The sequence below is a fragment of the Babylonia areolata genome, chromosome 32, assembly GCF_041734735.1.
Source record: "Babylonia areolata isolate BAREFJ2019XMU chromosome 32, ASM4173473v1, whole genome shotgun sequence".
Lineage (NCBI taxonomy): Eukaryota > Metazoa > Mollusca > Gastropoda > Neogastropoda > Buccinidae > Babylonia > Babylonia areolata.
Genome location: NC_134907.1, coordinates 11009752 through 11027637, shown reverse-complemented (window position 1 = coordinate 11027637; position 17886 = coordinate 11009752). Strand labels below are relative to the sequence as shown.

General features: G+C 42.4%; 1 protein-coding gene across 1 annotated transcript in view; it reads right to left on the bottom strand.

Annotated features, from left to right (window-relative positions):
* LOC143276431 (sialin-like) overlaps nt 1–15847 on the bottom strand; it is a 21373-nt gene extending 5526 nt beyond the window's left edge. The window contains exons 1-6 of the mRNA XM_076580921.1: nt 15734–15847; nt 10532–10765; nt 7488–7575; nt 4508–4594; nt 2705–2841; nt 914–1060 (exon numbers count right to left, since the gene is read on the bottom strand). Coding sequence (XP_076437036.1) covers nt 914–1060; nt 2705–2841; nt 4508–4594; nt 7488–7575; nt 10532–10765; nt 15734–15847 — 807 coding nt within the window. The remainder of the gene's footprint in view (nt 1–913; nt 1061–2704; nt 2842–4507; nt 4595–7487; nt 7576–10531; nt 10766–15733) is intronic.
* Between the last annotated feature and the right edge of the window lie 2039 nt (nt 15848–17886).

The window sequence follows — 17886 nt, the reverse complement described above, 5'->3', positions numbered from 1 at the left end:
TTCTGGGTCAGAGGAGACACATAAACTTGGCAGAGAGAGAAAAATAAGACAGACAAACCAACCTGAGATTCATTCTGAGTGACAGAAGGAGACAGAGAAATATGACACACGAAGCGAGAGAATCTGAACGCACTGGTTCGAATCCCGGCACAGTCGCCATTATTTCTCCCCCTCCACTAGACCTTGAGTGGTGGTCTGGACGCTAGTCATTCAGATGAGACGATGAACCGAGGTCCCGTGTGCAGCAAGCACTTAGCGCACGTAAAAGAACACACGGCAACAAAAGGGTTGTTCCTGGCAAAATTCTATTAAAAAAAAAAAAAATCCACTTCGATAAGAAAACAAATAAGAAAATGCAGGCAGGAAAAATAAAAAAAAAGAAAAGAAAAGAAAAAAGAGGTGGCGCTCTCAGTGTAGCGACGCGCTCTCACTGGAGAGAGCAGCCCGAATTTCACATAGAGAAATATGTTGTGACAAAAAAGAGTAACACAATACAATACAATACAATACAAACTTGAGATCCATCTGAGTGAAAGGAGACACAAACAGACAGACAGACAGACATACACATACAGACACACACACACACAAACACACCAACCTCTCCCTCCCCCCCCCACCCACACACACACACACGCACGCACACACAACTGAAAGCAGGGTTATGTTACTATAACATTGAGGCACTTTGGGTACATATGATTTTATCATGTGAATCTAATTGTAAGAAATAAAGTAAAATAAATAAATAAATAAATAATAAAAGCCAGTCCAACCAGCACCCCCCAAAACCCCCCCACCCAATCCCCCCCCTCCCCTCTCCACACTCCACACCCCCCTCTCTCTGTCTCTCCGCCCCCCCCCCCTCTCCACTCTCCTCCCCCCAAAAACATTAACTGCTACAGTAACTCACAGCTTTGATGTTGAACTTGAGCACCTCCTTCATGTAGGTGGGCATCTGGGTCATGATCATGTAATAGGTGTAGTTGCCAAGAGTGTGCGCCGCTATGATGGCCCAGACAGGGAGAGAGGTGAAGATAGCCTTCCACGGCGTCCCTGCCTGAGGAATTGGACAAAATAATCATAACAATGATAACGATAATAATGAAAAAAAATGATTATGATTATCTTCTTCTTCTTCTTCGGAGTTCGTGGGCTGCAACTACCCACGTTCACTCGTACATTACACGAGTTTTTAACGTGTGTGACCGATTTTTTTTGATTTTTTTTTTTTACCCCCGCCATGTAGGCAGCCATACTCCGTTTTAGGGGGTTTGCATGCTGGGTATGTTCTTGTTTCCATAACCCACCCAACGCTGGCATGGATTACAGGATTTTTTAACGTTCGTTTTTGATCTTCTGCGTGCCGTATACACACGAAGGGGGTTCAGGCACTAGCAGGTCTGCACATAATTATGTTGACCCGGGAGATGGGAAAAATCTCCACCCTTTACCTACCAGGCGCCGCTACCGAGATTCGAACCCGGGACCCTCAGATTGAAAGTTCAACGATTTAACCACTCGGCTACTGCGCCCGTCTATGATGATAATAATAATGATAATAATGATAATGATACTACCACTACTACTACTACTACTACTAATGATGATGATGATGATGATGATGATGATGATGATGATAATAATAATAATAATGAGGCACTGTCCCACATTTCTTCCCCTGTGTTCTTTCCATTCAGTTTCATTTCTTAGATGGAAAAATCGTAAATTTGTTTGAATAACATTGTAATAATAATTATACTCTACATTTCTTCCCCTGTCAAGAGACGTGAAGAAGGCCAGTCAAAGCGTCTAGCGAGGGGAAGAAATATGGAGGTTATATATCAATATATTATTAAGCAATTTTTCCGTCTTATAAACGGAAACGTACAGGGGAAGAAATGCCGATACTGCCAATGATTATAATAATAATAATGATAAAAATGATGATAGTCTGATTGTCAGTCGTGTTCGACTATGACCATCAGAACAGCAGAGGAGGCAAGTGTTGTCCCGACTATCTGGGCTAGAATTTGATTATAGTGGAGAGTGTCTTGCCCCAAGTCACACCCGCACTCTCTCGGCCAAGAGGGTTTTTAGGACAGTCGGCGGTGGGGATGGTTCCCAAAGGGCAACTAGCTAGCCCCCAAAGCTGCGGCACTGAGGGCCAGTGCAATTTTGCCTCCAAGTTTGAGAGTCATAGTCCTTCACAAAAGACTATACTGTCTTTGCAATAGACTCATACAGTTCTCAATTTGCTGTTGGCCCAGCTATACTACTACTACTACTACTACTACTACAACTACAACTAATGATAATGGACATTTATGTAGCACGTTTCTTTAGAAACTTCCCATCTCTCAATAACCCGCGCCCACCCACCTTACTACATTTTGTAGAAAAATCCACTTTGATCGGAAAACACATAAAAAAAAACTGCAGGCAGGTAAAATAAACACACACACACACACACACACACACACACACACACACACACCAAAAAAAAAAAAAGGTGGCACTCTCAGTGTAGCAACGCGTTCTATCTAAGGAGAGCAGCCCGAATTTCACACAGAGAAATCTGTTGTGACAAAATAAAGAAGAAAAAAAAGAAAAAAAAGAAAAAAAGAAAAGAAAATACAATGCAATACACTATACAGACAGACAGACAGACAGACGGGTACACAATGAAGAAGACCCCACTGACCGGCTTGTCCTTTTCAGCCACCGTGGGGATGGTCCTCTCGAGGTACGTCCTCTCCTGCTTGCTGAGTCCCTTGTGTTGGGCCGGGCTGGGGTGCACCCAGGCCATCCACAGCAAACAGAACAGGAACCCACAGGCACCTGAAAAACAGCACTTGTATTGTATTGTATTGTATTGTATTGTATTGTTTTGTATTGTGCTTATTTCTCTTTTTCGTTACAACAGATTTCTTCTGTGTGAAATTTGGGCTGCTCTCCCTAGTGAGAGCGCGTCGCTACACTGAGAACGCCACAACCCCCCCCCCCCCCCCCTTTTTTTTTTTTTTTTTTTTTGTCCCTGTGTGCAGTTTTATTTGCATTTCCTATCGAAATGGATTTTTCTACAGAATGTTGCCAGAGACAACCCTTTTGTTGCCGTGGTTTTTTTTTGTTTGTTTGTTGTTTTTTTTACGTGCGCTAAGTGCATGCTATCACACGGGACCTCGGTTTAGTTTATCGTCTCATTCGAATGACTAGCGACCAGACCACTTCTCAAGGTCTAGTGGAGGGGAAGAAAATATTGGCGACTGTACCGTGATTCGAACCAGTGCGCTAAGACTCTCGCTTCCTAGGTGAATGCGTTACAACTAGGCCATCATTCCACTTGTTGGACTTAGTGTTCCACCACAGACACACAAAAAAACCCCCAAAATAACATCAACAACAAAAAAAAACAAAAAAAAAAACAAAACAAAAAAAAACAACAACAACAACAAAAAAACAAAAAACAAACCAAAACCCGCCCACTGTTCTTTTGATTAGTTTATTCAAATTTTAAAAAAGAAGATAAAAAGACTGAGTCAAAATCAATTGATTCAACCTGCACCTTTTACTAGTTACAACCTTCGCTCATTTATCTTCTTTCTCAATTACTGACCTTCTCTTTGTGTGTGTGTGTGTGTGTGTGTGTGTGTGTGTGTGTGTGTGTGTGTGTGTTCGCGCGCGCTCGCCAATCAGTGTTCACACTTGATTGGTGTCAGTGTTCACACTATTTTATTATTTTCATTTATTTATTCAGGGCAATATATATATATATATATATATATATATATATATACATACATACATACATATTGAGAGAGAGAGAGAGAGAGAGATGTATACTGCATGTGCGTCTGACATGAATCTGACCTAACTTCGTTTCAAGCATGCACGCAATCACTATAAAAGTATAATGAAATAGACTCGGTAGGAAGAAGAGGGCAGGGCGTGGCTGTTGTGTGTGTGTGTGTGCGTGTGTGTGTGCGTGCGCGCGTGCGCGCGTGTGTGTGTTGAGGGGGGCGGGAAGGGGGGGTAAGGGGTGTGGTGGGGGGGGGGGGGGGGGTAGGGGTCAAGATGGGAATCCACTCTTTGTCTGTGTGTGTCCTCTCTGACAAGACGATTGGCTGGCAGGTATGATCAACAGTTTCTCCACTGCATTTGCAATGGGAAGTCATTCACAGTTCAGTCTCTCTGTCATGGACCATGCCTCTCAAAACTGAGAGGCAAGATTGCGCCTGGCTCTTAGTGCTGCAGCCTTCGGGGTACTACCTAGTTGGCCTTTAGGAGGAACCATCCCCAACGCCGACTGTCCTAAAACCCTCTTGGTCCAGAGAGTTGGGGGTGTAACGTCGGCAAGACACTCTCCACTATAATCAAATTCTAAGCCCAGCTTAGTTGCCTTCTCTGCTCTTCTGGTGGTGGTCATGGTTGGATACGACTGACTATCATACATACAACAGCCAGGTAGGTATGGAGGTAGGCAGGCAGGCACTCAGCAGAGACATACCGACGACGTAAAAGACAGACTGCCAGCTGACATAGGCACACAGCAACCCCCCAACTGGCAGTATAAAAGCGTTTCCGAACTGACCTCCTGAGGGCAAAAGCACACACACACACACACACACACACACACACACACACACACAAGGGTGCTCATACACACAACGCGCGCACAGGCCCACGCGCGCGCACGCGCACGTACACACACACACACATAATCAGAAATCGCGCGCGAGAGAGAGAGAGAGAGAGAGAGAGAGAGAGAGAATCACTCAACCAGCCTCGAGAAGGAAGGTAGAAAGAAAGAAAGGAAAGAAGAATGGCTGAAAGGGAGGTAAGGTGGGTGAGGGGGAAGGGGGGGGGCAGGAGAAGAAGGGAAGGAAGGAAGGGAGGAAGAAGAAAGGAAGGAAGGAAAGGGAGGAAGGAGGGGGGGCAGGAGAAGATGGGAAAGAAAGAAGAACTGAAGGAGGGAAAGAAGGAAGAAAGAAGAGGGGAAGAATGAAGGAATGGCAGATGGAAGGAAGGAAGGAAGGAAGGTAGGTAGATGAAGGCGAAGTTACAAAGTTAAGATAGGGAAGGAAGTGGAAGGAAGGGGGAAGAAAAGAGGGGAGGAAGGAAGGAATGGCAGAGGGAAGGAAGGAAGGAAGGAAGGAAGGAAGGAAGGAAGGAAGGAAGGAAGGTAGATGACAGCCAAGTTACAAAGTTAAGATAGGGAAGGAAGTGGAAGGAAGGGGGAAGAAAAGAGAGAAGGAAGGAAGGAATGGCAGAGGGAAGGAAGGAAGGAAGGATGGAAAGAAAGAAGGAAGGAAGGAAGGTAGATGACAGCCATGATACAAAGTAAAGACAGGGGAGGAAGTGGAAGGAAGGAAGGAGGGAGGGTAAGAAGGAAAAGGAAGGAAAGAAGGAAGGAAGGAAGGAAGCGAAGGAAGGAAAGAAAGACAAAAAGAGAGACAGACAGACAGACAGAGAGGGACATGGAAACAGAGAGAGAGAGAGAGAGAGAGAGAGAGAGAGAGAATTACTCTATCAATCGATCAATGAATCATTGCCATCAATCAACCAGAGCCAAGTGAGAAGGGAAGGAAAGAAGAAATGTAGGAGGAATGGAAGAAAGGAATGAAGGAATGAAGGAAGGAAGGAGGGGCAGATGACGGACGGAAGGCAGGGAGGAAGGAAAAAAGGAAGGAAGGAAGGAAGGAAGAAAGAAAGATGACAGGGAAGTTACGAAGGTAAAGTAGGGGTGGTGGTGGTGGAAGGAAGGGTGAAGAAGGAAAGGAAGGAAGGAAGGAAGGAAGGGAAGAAGGAAAGGAAGGAAGGAAGGAAGGAAGGGAGGAAGGAAGATGACAGGGAAGTTACGAAGGGGGGTGGGGGTGGAAGGAAGGGTGAAGAAGGAAAGGAAGGAAGGAAGGAAGATGACAGGGAAGTTACGAAGGGGAGAGGGGGGGGGGGTGGAAGGAAGGGTGAAGAAGGAAAGGAAGGAAGGAAGGAAGGAAGGAAGATGACAGGGAAGTTACGAAGGGGGGTGGTGGTGGAAGGAAGGGTGAAGAAGGAAGGAAGGAAGGAAGGAAGGAAGATGACAGGGAAGTTACGAAGGGAGGTGGTGGTGGAAGGAAGGGTGAAGAAGGAAAGGAAGGAAGGAAGGAAGGAAGCAAGGAAGGAAGGAAGGAAGGAAGATGAAAGGGAAGTTACGAAGCGGAGGTGGTGATGGAAGGAAGGGTGAAGGAAGGAAGGAAGGAAGGAAGGAAGGAAGGAAGGGTGAAGAAGGAAAGGAAGGAAGGGTGAAGAAGGAAAGGAAGGAAGGAAGGAAGGAAGGAAGGAAGATGGCAGGGAAGTTACGAAGGTAAATTAGAGGGGAGGGGGGGATGGAAGGAACGGTGAAGAAGGAAAGGAAGGAAAGAACTGAGGAAGGAAGGAAGGAAGGAAGGAAGGAAGGAAGGAAACACACACACACACACACACTCACACACAGAGTATATATAGAGAGAGAACCACTCAACCTGTCAATCATAGCCAAGGCGATCGATATCTCTCAAAGAAAGCCGTCTATTGGCATCATTAGGAAAGAAAGAAAGAAAGAAAGAAAGAAAGAAAGAAACGAAGAACATAAAAAAAGGACAGGAAATGAGGCGGACAATGTTCGAAAGACAGATTGAACAAAACGAATGAAAGAAAATAAAGAAAGATTAAAGATAATGAGCAAAGTGAGAGAAAATCTTCAGATTTAAGCCATGTACACGCACGCCTTAAAAATTACTGGGTGAAAAAAAAGAAAAGGAAAAGAAATACAGAAAGAATGAAAAAAAATAAGAAGATTAAAAAAAGAAAAGAGAAAAAAGATTAGGTACTAAAGAACGAACAAAACTGAAAGAACGAATGCAAAAGAAGAAGAAAAAACAAAACAAAAACAAAATAGCTGTCGATACGACAGTGATATAAGAGGAAAAAGAAGAAGAAAAAAAAAGTGCTTCATGACAATGAATTCACACATTAGTACTCAGAAATGAAATAAACTAAACACACACACACACACACACACACATTCACACACACACACACATTCACACACACACACATACACAGAGAAATGAAATAAACTAAACACACACAGACACACAGATACAGAAATGAAATAAACTAAACACACACACACACATACAGAGAAATGAAATAAACTACACACACACACACACACGCACACACAGAAATGAAATAAACCAAACACACACACACACACACACACACACACACACGGAAAAGGAAAGGAAGAAAGAAAGAAAATTCAAATTCCATACATCCGTATTAGGAAGTGAATGTAAAAAAAAAAAATAAATACATAAAAAATAAAGAAAAAAAAGGAAAAAAGGAAAGAAAAAAAAAGAAAAAAAGAAGAAGAGAAAATAAGAAAAAATAAAATGAAAGAAATAAAAGCAAAGAAAAGGAAAAAACGAACACAGTCAGCAGCTTCGAACCCCAGACACTTTCACCTGAGAGCGAAATTCCCACTAACAGCGATCGTTCCATTGGTGGCGACCACTTGGCCCAAAGAGCGGTTACTGCTGGGTACATAACTGACTGAAAAAAAAAAAAAAAAAAAAAAAAAATTAGCAATCCATTTGTTTACTATGCTTTCTACAGAGCTGTGTCATTGAAAGTGTGTTAATTATAAACCTTCGCTATTACTTTTTTGACTCACTTGTGTAAACAAAGTGACTCTATGTTTTAACCCGGTGTTCGGTTGTGTGTGTGTGGGGGGTGGGTGGTGGGTGGGGGTAAACTTTAACACTGCCATTTTCTCTGCAAATACTTTGTCAGCTGACACCAAATTTGGCATAAAAATAGGAAAAATTCAGTTCTTTCCAGTCATCTTGTTTCAAACAATATTGCTCCTCTGGGATGGGCACACACAAAAAAAGAAAAAGAAAAAAAAGCCAAATTATATGCAAACTGAATTTCCTGATTTTTTTTTTTTTTTTTTAATTCTCTAAACTTGGCACTCTGATATGATGTTCTGACACAACAACAAGAGCAGTCATTTTTATCATTTTTTGTTCAAACAGGAACTTCTTTTGCTAAGCATGGAAGTTATATTTATTTTGCATGTCTTTGGTGCAGATAGTAAAAAAGGGAAATTAATCTGTAATTAATGCTAGTGGGGTTAATTTGCTTTAAACTGATCTTTCTCTTCTTAAACATTACATTTTGAAATTATACTTAATACATAAAAAGCTTGTGTGTTTTACTCTCAGTGTACAGGGCTTTCACTATGTTCATTCGCCCAAGTGGTCTTTTTCGGAAAATACTAAAATCAATACTACGAGTGGACGTTATGGATCTATTGGCTGAGCCCTGAAGGTCATGGGCAAAAGTCAATCGCGTACACATATTTATACATATTCAAAGCGCGTGCTCATATTCCTGGCGAACGAAGGACGCCATTTTGTTCAAGTTCAAGTTGTTGACCTGCCCGTTCAATCCTATATTCAATCAACAATACACGATAAAAAATATATAAAAATATCAGCTAAATCAGTCGGAATTCACAGTTTAAAATAATAAACCATGAGAGTTAATACCCTTGATGGAACGTGAAAATTTCCAGTCTTGACTTTTCTCAAAATGAAGTCCTTTTCACTTCATAAGACATTTAGGAAGTACTTGTACTTGGCTCTACATGTTATTAGTTTAACAAAATACTCAATTTTCATATCAACTTTAAAACTATAAAACTGGAATGAACACAAGAAAAGAAATTGAATTGACCGGGTCATACTACATTCCCGGCAGGTGTAACTAAACTTGCACATCTATCTAGATCCAGAGAAAAAGGCTAAATGTTGCAGTGTGATTGCGGCGATAGCCACGTCTCCTTTACCGCAGACTTAAAAAGAATTTTTAATTGCCCTTAAAGATTTTTTGAATTCCCAAGATACACCAGAACAATATGATTTAAACGGCGTTTTCATTGCGAATACCGCAATCGATCTATCGCCCTTAAAGAAGCATGTTTAAATATTAAACTTTAGAACGTCAGTAAAGGAGTCACGATAGCGTAATGGGTAAGACAGTTTCTTCTCACCCGAAAACGTGGGGTACGAATCTGCCATTAGAACTTTTTTCTTTTTTTTTTTTTTTTTTTTAACCCGAAGCTTAAAAATAACAAATACAGAACACATTTTAACGATTAGATTTTTAAAAAAAAGTGTATTACAAGTGAGTCTTGAAGGCCTTGCCTCTCTTGTTTTTTGTTTGTTTGTTTGTTTCGTACAGATGTTGGCTCGTGTGGGAATTTTGTGTTCGTTTTATCTTTTTGACATCACTCATTTTATATTCCTATGGTGTGTGTAACAGATATTCATGTATTATGTTTCAATGCCCCATATTGGGCACATGAAATATACTTCTTGCCTTGCTTTGCCTTGTCTTGCCTTGGCACCGAAACATTTCAAAGACAGAAATCACAGCTATGAACAGAATGGTAAAAACCAACGATGGTAAAAATCGGGGCGACATGAATAATTATACCACTGGCGGCTACGCAGAAAAGAAAAAAACGTTTGGGAATTTTGGAGATGACCCCCCAAACCCCTCCCCTCCTCGGGTCGACGGTACAAAAGTATTCGGTTGGACCAAAAACCAATCGCTTCGCCAACAGCTTTTTTCCCAACAGCGCCCCCCCCCCACACCCCCACCTCCTAAAGTAGTTAATTAAAGCTCTGTCTCTCGAAGAAGCCCAAAATGTTTAAAGAGAAATGTGCATCAGCAGCCATTTGTCCTAAGATCATCCATCTGTCTATCTAAGAGAAATTTGTTGTGACAAAATAAGAAGAAAAGAAATACAAACCACACACACACACACACACACACACACACACACAAACGCGCGCGCGCGCGTTCATCATCTCAAACGTATCCATCTTTTTCCCCCCTTTCCCCTGCACAGAACGGGCGCAATAGCCGAGTGGTTAAAACGTTGGACTTTCAATCTGAGGGTCCCGGGTTCGAATCTCGGTAACTGCGCCTGGTGGGTGAAGGGTGGAGATTTTTCCGATCTCCCAGGTCAACATATGTGCAGACCTGCTTCGTGCCTGAACCCCATTCGTGTGTATACGCAAGCAGAATATCAAATACGCACCGTTAAAAATCCTGTAATCCATGTCAGCGTTCGGTAAGTTATGGAAACAAGAACATACCCAGCATGCACATCCCCGAAAACGGAGTATGGCTGGGGGTAAAAACGGTCATGCACGTAAAAGCCCACTCGTGTACATACGAGTGAACGTGGGTTGCAGCCCACGAACGAAGAAGAAGGTCTCTGGCCGAGGAGGATAGGCTCTCATATAGTAGTATCTCATGATAGTACTCATATCAATCAATGACTCCCGTGTTTGTAAACCGCTTACAGCTTGGTCTCTTGACCGAGGAGGATAAGTGCTGTATATGTAATCCATAACATCATCATCATCATCATCACCCGCCTACCCCAACCCCCTTACAACCACCACCACCACCACCACCACTCACCACCCACCTGTCCCATGCCCACGATGACGCGGATGACGAAGAGGATGATGTAGTGAATTTCGGTCAGCACCGGGGTCACAAGGGTCAGGATGGCCACCGGGAGCATCCCAGCCGTCACCACCGCCTTGGCCCCGAAAGTCTCGGCCATCATGCCCCCTGGAAGCTGGAAGACGAGGTAGCCGTAGAAGAAGGCGCCCAGGAGGTTGCCCTGGAGAGTCTTGTCCCAGTCGAAACCGCTTTCCTGTAAGGAAGGAAGGAAGGTAAGGTAAGGTAAGGTAAGGAAGGAAGGAAGGAAGGAAGGGAAGGAAGGGCAGAGGAAGGAAGCAAGGGCAGAGGAAGTTAGGAAGGAAGGAAGGAAGGGCAGAAGATGGAAGGGCAGAGGAAGGAAGGGCAGAGGAAGTTAGGAAGGAAGGGCAGAGGAAAGAAGGAAGGGCAGAGGAAGGAAAGGCAGAGGAAGGAAGAAAGGACAGAGGAAGGGCAGAGGAAGGAAGGGCAGAGGATTGAAGGAAGGAAGGGCAGAGGAAGGAAAGCAGGCAGGCAGGAAGGAAGGAAGGTAGGCAGGAAGGAAGGGCAGAGGTCGGAAGGAAGGAAGAATGGGCAGAGGAAGGAAAGAGGGAATAAAGTGAGGAAGGTCATAGGAAGGAAGAAAGGAAGGCGTGTAAGAAGAAAGGCAGGATGAAGGGGGGGGGGGGGGGGGGGAGAAGGAAGGAAGGAAGAAAAGAAGGGAGAAAGTAGGGAAAGCGGGAAAGATGAAAAAGAAGGTACAAAGGTAAAGAGGGGGAAAAGGGAAAGGAAGGAAGGAAGGGAGGGAGGGAGGGAGGGAGGAAGGCAAAGAGCGGAGGTATGGAGGAGGAAAGGAGGGAGGGAGGGAGGGACTGGGTAGGGAAGGCAGGAAGGAAGAGTTGAAACAGAGAATATACCTAGTTGATTAATTTTTGGTCTGTTTACTTGTCCTCTGGCTGAATGGTTGATTTTTTGTGTAAACAAAGTGAGTCTATGTTTTAACCCGGTGTTCGGTTGTCTGTGTGTGTGTGTGTGTGTGTCTGTGTGTCCGTGGTAAACTTTAACATTGACATTTTCTCTGCAACTACTTTGACAGCTGACACCAAATTTGGCATAAAAATAGGAAAAATTCAGTTCTTTCCAGTCATCTTGTTTAAAACAATATTTTCGCCTCTGGGATGGGCACAAAAAAAGTAAAGAATGAAGCCTAATTATATGCAAACTGCATTTACTGTTATATTTAGATTTTTTGTATTCTCTAAACTTGGCACTTTGATCTGATATTCTGACCCAACAGCTAGAGCAGTCATTATTATCATTTTTTGTTCAAACAGGAACTTCTTTTGCTAAGCATGGAATTTTTTTTTTTAATTATTTTGCAAACGTCTTGGTGCAGATAGTAAAAAAGGGAAATTACTCTGTAATTAATGCTAGGGGAGTTAATTTGCTTTAAACTGATCTTTCTCATCTTAAACATTACATTTTGAAATTATACTCAGTACATAAATAGCTTGGATTTTTTTTTAAAGTGTATCACAAGTGAGTCTTGAAGGCCTTGCCTCTCTTGTTTTTTTGTTGTTGTGTTTTTGTTTGTCTTGAAATTCCTGTCCTCTGTCTTTGTGGTCCACACGAAATAATGCTCAACACGATGTCAGCATGTCAGCCATTGCTATGGGGGAGCCCAGTTATGAACATCTCTCTCTCTCTCTTTATATATATATATATATATATATATATATATATGTGTGTGTGTGTGTGTGTGTGTGTGTGTGTGTTTACATATGTATTAGCTATCTATCTATCTATCTATCCATGCAAGTACGCATCACGCGTCACCTCTCCTCTCACACACAGACACATAGACACACACCTGATCGCGCGCATACTATCTCCTCTCTCTCTCTCTCTCAATCCCTCTCCTTCATCCCCTCACCCCCCCCCCCCGCCCCCCTGGCCACCCCTCCCCCGACACACACACACACACACATACATCATACCCCTCGCTTTCTTCAGCTTACATGGTCAGTGTGGGCTAACTCTTCGCATTCGGATTCTTCTTTGCGTTCTTCCGTCGTATTGTCGTAAACGGCCTTAGCCATGCACACCATGGCAATGCTCAAGTTGGTCCGTTGCGCATAAAGCATGGCCATCCCGTACCAAGAGATGATCGCCAGACGCAACCGGACTGACGAAAAGAGTGGGGTGGGGACCGGTTCTCCTTGCGAATCGGGCGATTCGTTGCGTATCAAATGGTGTACACCTGAAGCGTCGTTGGACCGGTCAATGGAAGGAGTTGGCGAGTAGCGTACGTTTTCGCAGATGTCTTTGATGGATTTCTGCTGCTTTGTCTCTGTTAGTATGAATCAGAATCAGAATCAATTTTAATGTCAATTAAACCTGAACAAGGTTTATAAGACACGCATGCAATGTTACATGAAACCACGCACAAAAAAAAAAAAAAAAAAAAAAGAAAAAGAAAAAAGAAAAGAAAAAGCAAAAAAAAAAAAAAAGCAAAACAAAAATAGATAAATGCTGAACAAGACATTGAATCACTCTTGCACGCTATGGCGCTTTTGACAGCAGTTACTGACAAATTTCCCAAACAGTCCCACAAGTTTGTCTTCCAGTATTAGCTGACTGGGTTTAATAATATTTGGAATGTAATTTTGAAATTTTTGTATGAGTTCGATTCTAATTTCTTTGTATAATTCGCAGTCATCTAAGAAATGAAATTCATCCTCTATTGTTTGACATTGTAAACATAAGTCTCCTTTCTTTTGGAATGTTGAAATATCGACCTTTTTCTATTGCTAAATCATGACAGGATATTCTTAATTTGCACAATGATTGTTTTTGATTATAATTAAGATATCCTTCAAGCAAATAAGGCTCGGTTCTGTATTCACGAGTAACTTTATTATAGAACAGTAGTTTAGATTTATTTTCAGATTTGTTTCTCTTCCAGAATAAAACATATCCATATTCTAGTTTATTCATTATAACGTGGCTAAGTCTATGAATATTGAATGTTGACTGATTATTCCAAACCTGTCCTAAACCAAGATTCTGTAATATAATTTCAAACGAAATTAATCCATGTTCGCTGTTTTGTTTCCTCTGTAAGCATATCATCATACACAATTTTGATATACGAATTTTCTCGTGCCTGTGTTATGTGAAACCAAAATTTTATAGAAGGTGTGTGTGGAGTTGGGGTTAAAATCAGAGACTAGAGAGAAATGAACAATGAAGGTGTCTGGTTGGTTGGTATGAAAATGTTATTACACTCTTGTGTTTATTTTGTGTGTGGCTTGGTATGGTTTTGATGTTTAGATGTGTGTGTGTGTGTGTGTGTGTGTGTGTGTGTGTGTGTGTGTGTGTGTGTGTTGTTGTTGTTTTTCTTTCTGTTTGCTTGCTTGTTTGTTTGTTTGCTTGGTGGTGGTGGTGGTGGTGGTGGTGGTGTGTGTGTGTGTGTATGTGTGTGTGTGTGTGTGTGTGTGTGTGTGTGTGTGTGTGTGTGTGTGTGTCTGTGTGTGTGTGTCACATACGCGTGTGTCGCTTACGTGTGTGTTTTGAGAGAACGTGTGTCTGTGCCATGACCTTGTGTTTCGGTTGTTGTTTCTTTTCATTTCTTCTCCTTTCTGTGTGTGTGTGTGTGTGTGTGTGTGTGTGCGTGTGTGCGCGCGCGCGAACGCGAGCGCGCGTGTGTGTGTGTGTGTGTACACGCGCGCGCGTGTGTGTGTTTGTATGTGTGTGTGTGTGTGTGTGTGTGTGTGTGTGTGTGTGTATGTGCACGCGCGCGCGCGTGTGCGTATGGCCAAACTTAAATTCATGAATTTCTCTCCAAACCCTTTGCCTGTCGACAACCAATATATATATATATATTTTAGCTTGAAAATAGGGAGGTGGGGTGTGGCAGGTTCGGGGGGAACGGGGAGTGGGTGGGTGGGTGGGGGGAGGGTTGGAGGGGGGGGAGTGATAGCAGGATTAGAAATACGTTCATTGGGAAGGACGCAGCCATGTCTCCTATTGTATGCAGGGGTGTGGGTGTGGGGGAAGGAGGGTGGGGTGGAGGGGGCGGGGGGGGGGGGAGGAGGACGAGAATGTTTGCGATTACCTTCTGTTTATGGATGATGGAACATAAATGCAAGGGAAGGGAAAGAAAAACACATAAACAATATCTTATCTCATCACCCCTACCAGGAAGAAAGCTTGTAAACGAAGTAGAAAGACTGTAGAAAAGAAAGAATGGAAAATCAACACTAAGACTAAAAGACAATCTGTTGTTTTCGAAAACAAAATAATTGTAAAGGAGAGCCACTAAGAATAGTAAAGGAATGCAAGAGATATGACATACATAGAACGGTTAAGATCATTACTTGCAAATTACCATCATTGAAAAGAAGAAGATATGAGAGGAGATTCAATCCATACATATACAATATTGAATAAATTAGACAATACCAAATACAGACACAAAGTTTGTAAAGAATTCTTCTGATACAACTAGGAATAGTGAGGCAAACACTTTGTTTAAGACACTGTAACACTAGACTAGCATCCGAAAGGTTAGTTTTTACTAAGTACTCAAACAGCCCGAACACTTACATTAAAACTGGGACAAAGTCTTAAAAAAAAATATAAAAAAAAAAAAAATAAATAAATAAATTGATAAAAAAAATGATAATACTAATAATAATCATGATAATAATAAAGATTTTAAAATGTCTTAACAAGTTCACAAATCTGCTCGACAGTGATCCCAAAATACAAACAGAGTTTTCAAGATTTTGGATGAATAGAGGTTTATTTTCATTGACGATAAAAGAAATTAAGAGTAAACATGCAAAACTAAGCAATAATAGAACATGGAGGGGTGAAAAAAGGACCTAGAGGTTAAAAAAAAAAAAAAAAAAAAATAAGGCCCCTACTACTACTAACCACTACTAACAGAAATTAAAGGGAAGAACTGCTACTACTACTTACAAAAAAATTAAAAGGAAGGGGAGGGGGGGTAGAGGGGGGGGGGGGTGCATTAACAGTATCCCATCAGCCTACCGAGAAGAAAGCTTGTAAACAAAGTAGACTGGAAGTAGATAAGAGAGAAAGGAAGGAAAAGCAACAACAACAACAACAACAGCACACACACACACACACACACACACAACACACACACACAACACAGCAACAACGAACCCGGAATTACAGGAAACTGCTTCAGCGCCTCTCCTTCCGTGCTTTCTTGAGCAGGAGCTGTGGTGGTGCCTTCTTCAGCAGGAGCCGTCGTGTCCTCTGCAGGTGCTACTTTTGTCGTACTCATCTTGTCTTTATGAACACGATAATGTTTACGTTGAGATTCTTAGCGTGTGTATGTATTCTCTGTCTTCGCACGACGATACTTGTCCGGGTACTATTCGTTTTCACTGTGTGAATTAAAAGCTGGAAAAAAGGAGAAAGAAAAGAAAAGAACGTTCCTAAATACCTTGATTGTCTGTTCTTAGCCACAATCCAGTTTTCACGTTCTCAGTTGTTGTTGCGTAATTTTTATTTCATTTTTATTATTATTATTATTTTTAAATCACAGAATACCCTTGCACAGTACCATTTTTTTTTTTAGTCCTGTCCAGTCTCTCAGGTCACACAAATCCTGCTCAACATCCAAGGGAAAACAGCCGATGATTTCAGTCAACACAATGTGGTGAAAAGACAACCAATGAAGTGGAGACAAATTCCCAAAGCGTCGCCGTTGCACGCCAACATGTTTGTTGTGTATTACTGTTTCAGAGTGGTGTGACGTATTTTTGTAGAATTATTGTGTGAATGTTACGAAATCATTTTTCGAGTACACGTCATGTCTGTGAAACAGTTTATTTTATCAAAGTTCTATTCTTCCCGTTTTCCAACACGAGGCACAACAACAATTTCAATGTTATGTTTCAAGATTCAATGTGTTGTGTAACCAGAAGAAATATTTCCATTCATACATCATCAATAATAAATATAATTATGTTTTCTAGTCTAAAGGAGGGGGGGGGGGAGAGAGAGGGGGGGGGAGATGGAATTGTTCGAGAAGAACATGAGATATCGTGACAATTATGTAAAAACAACGTTTTTTTTATTATTCCTCTCTCTCTCTCTCTCTCTCTCTCTCTCTACTCCCACCCCCTAACCCCCTCCGGTCGCTTTTCACTTGTGCACAAGTATATGTATTACCCGCAGGTACGACGGTCTCTTGAAAAAGGCACCTGGGCGGAGTGAAGAAAAACAAATCAGGGGTAAAAAACGCCTTTCCCAAAGACACACAACATGCAGTTGTGTCCGACTACGACCATCAGAACAGCAGAGGAGGCAACTTGCTGGGCTAGAAACTGAAATTCATAGTGGAAAGTGTCTTGCCCAAAGTTGTATTCCCACTCTCACAACCAAGAAGGTTTTAGGACAGTCAGCGTTGGGGATGGTTCACAAAGGCCAACCAGCCCCTCTCCCCCCCCCCCCCCCCCCCAACCCCAAGGCTGCAGCACTGAGAGCCAGTGCAATTTTGCCTCCTGGTTTGAGAATAATAGTCCACAAAAGACTAAACTAAATGATTTCCCATTGCAATGGAGAAACCATTGATAATACTGCTCTCACTTTGCTGTTGGCCCAAATGTAAATTCATGTCAGTGTGTGATGTAAGCTGTGTCTTGGACGAACCTTTTTCTTAAGCAAAGAGTTCTGAATGCTTTTAGTATGGTTGTTGAAGAGTTAACAAAACACAGCCGAAAAAACCCCCCCACAAAAAAACAAAACAAAAACAAAACCACAAGCGTTTCTTCGGGCAAAATGTTCACGAGGAACAGAAAGCCTGGGGTGAGAAGGGAGGGGGTGGGGGGGGGGGGGGGGGGGGGAGGTGAGACGATTTCATGGCTGCTCTCAGTGTTAGGATTTGAGACTTAAGTTGTTCTCAGTCAGTCGTTGGTTTCACACACACACACACACAAAAGCGAAAGAGAAAACAAGAGAAACACTTTCATTTCCGTGTGAGCACCGTCAGTCGTGGCGTTCAGTTCACACACACAGACACAGAGAGAGAGGTTCCCTGGAGTTTTCAAACAACAGTCGGTGATTGTTTATATGAGAAGACGTATTGAAGCGGTCACTTTTAACTCAGAACACTGGGGTGCTGCTGGAATCAAGGTCAGTTTTGTGTTGTGTATTAACTCACTCAGTACGGCCAGTCCTCTCTTCTCCTCTACACAGACCCCTCGGATGACCAGTGGGTGTCTGAATGACCCAACCTCTAGCTTCCGTCGTCAGAATTGTGGTATTCTTTGTCAACATTCACGTCTTCAGTATAAGAGCCTTCCGCTTGCAATATTT